This window comes from Penaeus chinensis, chromosome 26, assembly GCF_019202785.1.
Source record: "Penaeus chinensis breed Huanghai No. 1 chromosome 26, ASM1920278v2, whole genome shotgun sequence".
Lineage (NCBI taxonomy): Eukaryota > Metazoa > Arthropoda > Malacostraca > Decapoda > Penaeidae > Penaeus > Penaeus chinensis.
The window spans coordinates 18,374,943-18,379,942 of record NC_061844.1 but is presented as its reverse complement, the minus strand read 5'-3'; the positions used below and the strand labels follow the sequence as shown (position 1 = coordinate 18,379,942).

The 5,000-nt window shown below is 36.2% G+C and overlaps 2 protein-coding genes across 2 annotated transcripts in view; both read right to left on the bottom strand.

Annotated features, from left to right (window-relative positions):
* Window positions 1-1,647: 1,647 nt before the first annotated feature.
* On the bottom strand, window positions 1,648-2,868 carry LOC125039053 (larval cuticle protein A2B-like). The gene is made up of 3 exons (XM_047632773.1): window positions 2,857-2,868; window positions 2,206-2,394; window positions 1,648-2,000 (listed from the first exon to the last, which is right to left on the bottom strand). The coding sequence occupies exons 1-3, from the start codon at window positions 2,866-2,868 to the stop codon at window positions 1,728-1,730; spliced, it is 474 nt and encodes a 157-aa protein (XP_047488729.1). The 3' UTR covers window positions 1,648-1,727.
* Window positions 2,869-4,696: 1,828 nt separating this feature from the next.
* LOC125039052 (extensin-like) overlaps window positions 4,697-5,000 on the bottom strand; it is a 1,196-nt gene continuing 892 nt past the window's right edge. Inside the window, exon 3 of the mRNA XM_047632772.1 lies at window positions 4,697-5,000. This exon is cut by the window's right edge and continues 43 nt beyond it. Coding sequence (XP_047488728.1) covers window positions 4,771-5,000 — 230 coding nt within the window. The 3' untranslated portion in view covers window positions 4,697-4,770.

Genomic DNA, 5,000 nt, shown 5'->3' with positions numbered 1-5,000 from the left:
GAGTATAACATTTAAAATCTTAAATTACTGTGCAGTTCCATCTCTAGTCCACTATTTTGAGGATTGTGAAGCAGTATTCCAGCAGGACAATGCTCCCTGTTACACTGCAAAGATTGTTAAGACATGGATAGCCAAAAACAAGCTGACAGTTTTGAAATGGCCTGGTAATAGTTTTGATATGAACCCAATTGAACATGTTTGTGAATATATTTTTAAGAAGGTTGAGTCTGCAGTGTTTGAAAATAATGATGATCTATGGGAGAAGGTAAGCAAAGAGTGTGGCAACATTCATATTAACTAAGTATTAAATTAGTATAGAATGGAGGATCGATGCAGTGAGTAGGGCAAAAGGGGCTCGGCCAGATATTAAAACAATTTCTTTATGTAAAAGATGTTTAAATAGGATATAAATGCTCTAATTAACATCTTTATTCATTCAGTGTATGTCTGTGCCTATAAATTAATTATTTCTTGAAGCCATGGAAAATACTTTCCCGGGAAGGGTGGCTAATTAATCTTGGCCAGTAATGTATGTGTATTTCCCGTGGGTTATGTATCTGTCAACAGTTACAGTAAACCGACATTCACTGGCCTTAGACTTCATTTTCTTAGCTACAAACTTCACATTTACAAAATTAAGAGCCTCAAAACACTAATTAACTGAGCTGTTCTGTTCTATGTGGGCCAATTCCCACAACCACCTGTTTAGCCATTACTAAATTCCAAATCTTGCCATCCCATCCTAAGAGATTTGACCTGACCTCCACATCGTTAACATGAAACCAGAGCTCAGTGGAACAACTACTTCAAACATCATTTTTACCATGCGAACAACCATCCACACATTAAATGGTTAGTTGCCTTAAACTAGCCTTTTTGAATGTTTACATTTGATATATATGTTCTCCTTTTTTTGTATCTAATGTTTCTCTGATTACATCTTCAAAACGTTTGTAACAATAAACTTTTACGTAGCAGTAAGGGTTTTATTTTTGCTGATCAGAATCAGATTCCCAAGAAAACTTCTATAGCTTACTGTATTCGAAAATATGACAAAACTATCTGGCCATTTACAGGAGTGTTGTGAATTCCTGTCACTCTACGAAATTGGACTATATATATATATATATATATATATATATTTTTTTTTTTTTTTTTTTTTTTTTTGTGTGTGTGTGTGTGTTTGTGAGTGTGTGTGTACACATATGTGTATACAAGTGTGTGTGCGTCTATTCTTATAAATTTTAATCAGATATATATAACATATTACATATCTTAGTGTATGTGGTTGTGTTTGTGTGTGTATCTGAATATTGTAATTGGTTGTAGTTATGGCTTTCCCTTTTTGATTGTTTTCTTTGGATTACCAGCCGACGATTTCAATCTTTTGAAGAAAGCCGCAGTCGACACTCGCCACAATAGTTGTTGGGGGGATTCCTTGGCTTCTAATATCCTCATGAATACACATCGTCCACTATTTACTGTCAACTCCATGTCTAGATGTATGAGACTTATTTACCTGTATTTCAGTCTTGAGATCTATTGTATAATTCATATTCTGATAAGTGATTTTTTTGAGTTATTGCAATTAGTTTCTGCATCATTAGGGAGACGTTTCATTTTCATTTGGACGTATGAAAAAAAAAATTAAGATTTTTCAAACTAGTCTTTATTTGTACAAAAATAAATACAACTGGATGAACATATCTCTGACACTTTAAGACATCTTAGGCATAGGTGGGGGGAGGGGGGCCGTAGGCGGGAGGAGCGGGCTTGTAGGAGGGTGTGTGCTCGGGGTACTGAGCCTCGCCCTCGTAGGTGACTTCAGCAATAAGACCGTCGCCGTTGTCCACGTAGTTGACGATCTGCTTGCGGCCGTCGGGGAGGTCGACGGTGTAGCTGCCCTCGGTCTTGTAGCCGTCGCGGGACTCAGTGTGGCCGAAGTTGGCGCCGGAGTATCCGTCGGCGACACCGTAGTTGTAGTTGTACTTGGGTGGCACCTAGAGAGATGACAAGGGAATGAGGAAAGCTTCTTTGCAAATATCTATAGAACTTCATATTATAATGGAATCAGTATGGTATAAGTGAATTGAAAATGTAGCAGCGAGGTGTACTAAAGACTGGGTTGATGCAGGGCTCATTAAGAAAGACATCAGAGATTGGAATATATATACACATATATATTCTGATTGTATAGATACTTACATCAGGGTATTCGGGCTCGTAGTGTGCAGGGGCGTGGTAGGCAGGTTCGGGGGCGTGGTAGGGTGCAGGGGCGTGGTAGGCAGGTTCGGGGGCATGGTAAGGTGCAGGAGCGTAGGCTGGGGGAGGAGGGGCGTAGACTGGGGCCTTGTCGCACAGAGCGACGACAGCCACGCAGGCGAGGACGACGACCTGTCGACAGAGTATCATGTTATCTACAGTTACTAACGAGGAAGGAAAGGTAGATGACATGTGCATAATAGGACGTTACAAGGTGCAGGAACAAATAGGAAAAGTCAAAACACGTGTATCTAGACAATCAGTATATACATAAATGTATGTATATGTGTATATATAATCATATATATGTGTGTGTATGAATATATATACATGTATATATACACACATATACATATACATACACACATAGATACCTATACATACATACATGCATATATACGTGTATATATATATATGTATATATATACATACATACATATACATACATATATGTGTATGTATATGAGTACGTATCTAAATATATTTGAAGCAAATCTAAACACTACTATCGTTACTGATCACTTTCACATTCACTGATTAATTTCAACACCGCATGTTGAAGACTTGGTTCCGATATACATGAGGATTTCGTACCTTGAGAGACATGGTTAGTGAGCGTATGATGGTTAGTGGTGGACGCTTCCCCTTATATACCGTATGTGATGTGTATTCGTACGTACGTTCTATTGGAGGCCCTTTCACCGTGGGAATAATTTTCTAGCCCTTGAAATACCACCTTAGTAATTGTCAATAGAATAAGGAGTGTCTGCTATTAAGCCGTTTTTTTTTTTTTTTTTAATCTTTATTTTGATTTGTACATTTATCTATTTTTTTTTTTTAAGCAGTTGTATTTGAAGTTAAAATCTGTGTATAACTATGTTTTTATTTGTGAGTGATAATCTTGCAGTATTTCTTTTATATTGCCATATAGAGATAAGCACGTGAGCTAATAAATATCAGTTAATTTTATCTCTGTATGCATATGCTTATGGGTAAATGCATGGACGCACACCCTCGCATGTGTACACACACACACACAAACATATATATACACACATATATATATGTATACATACATATGTATATATATATATATTTATACATACATATATGTATATATATGTCTGTATAAATATATGAATATGTACATGTGTATACATACGCATATATATTAATTTATATATATACATATATGTATACATACATACATATATATGTGTGTGTTTCCCGTAGGTGTTTTATCTGTCAATACCTGCAGACAACAACATTCACTCGCCTCGGACTTCATTTTCTTTGCTACATGCTTCACATTTACAAAATTATGAGCCGGGAAACACAAATTAACCGAGCTTACAATACATTTTCTATGTGGGCCAATACTCACAACCCCCCATTTAGGATTACTGAATTCCAGATTTTGCCATCCCATCCTAACAGATTTGACCTGACCATAACTGAAGCTCTCCACATCGTTAACATGAAGCCAGAGCTCAATGGTACAGCTACTTCAACCACCCTATTGCCATGTAAACAACCATCCACTTAATAGATGGTTAATTACCTTGAACTAGAAATGTGTTCTATTTTTATTCATATATTTATTTATTTATTATTATTATTATTATTATTATTATTATTATTATTATTATTATTATTATTATTATTATTATTATTATTATTATTATTATCTTACAATTGATATGTACCTTTTTCCTGTATTATGTTTCGTTAATCTTTATGAGCATTTTTTACAATCTTGTATATACTCGAAGCACTAATGATGGTGACTACATTTCCGAAACGTCTACAGCAAACTTATTCCCGTCAGTAATGATTTTCTTATCCTGGTCAAAATCAGACTCTCACGGGACACTTTTATACCACACTACATTCGAAGATATGGAAAGAATATCCTGGGCATGTACAAAACGGTAGAAAATTACTTTCACTAAGAAAGTGGAAAACATGCACACACACACAGACACACACATATGTATGTATGTGTGTGTTCTTATAAATTTTTATCATATATTTTATTTTTTGTGTGTGTATGTGGTTGATTGTGCGTGTAGGCATGTGGATACTATATATAAACATAAATTGTAATGGATTGTGGTGATAGCTTTCCTTATTTAAGATATGTGAGTAAGTAAGAGTTCACAATTGCTTTCTTTGTTTACCAGCCAACAGTTGCATTTTTTTTTAAGAAAACAGTAGTCGATGCTCGCCATAATATTTGTGGGGGAATTCCTTCATAAATACAATCTTCCACAGTTTTCTTTCAACAATCTGTTTATATGACTAATTTACTTATATTTTAGTTTTGATATCTGTTTTATAATTCATATTAAAGAAGTACAAGTTACTTATTGTAGTTGTTGTAATTAATGTGTGTTTCATTTTCATTTGGAAGTATGAATAAAATTTAAATTGTTTTTTTTTTTCAAACTGAAGTTTTATTTATTTTATAAAAATAAATACAATTTGATAATTATCCTCTATGACATCTTAGGCATAGGTGGGGGGAGGGGGACCGTAGGCGGGGGGAGCGGGCTTGTAGGAGGGTGTGTGCTCGGGGTACTGAGCCTCGCCCTCGTAGGTGACCTCAGCAATAAGACCGTCGCCGTTGTCCACGTAGTTGACGATCTGCTTGCGGCCGTCGGGGAGGTCGACGGTGTAGCTGCCCTCGGTCTTGTAGCCGTCGCGGGACTCAGTGTGGCCGAAGTTGGCGCCGGAGT

Coding starts and splice junctions, on each gene's coding strand:
- LOC125039053 (XM_047632773.1), bottom strand. Junction 2,001..2,205: donor ACGAGCCCGAATACCCTGAT/GTAAGTATCTAT, acceptor TCATCTCTCTAG/GTGCCACCCAAGTACAACTA.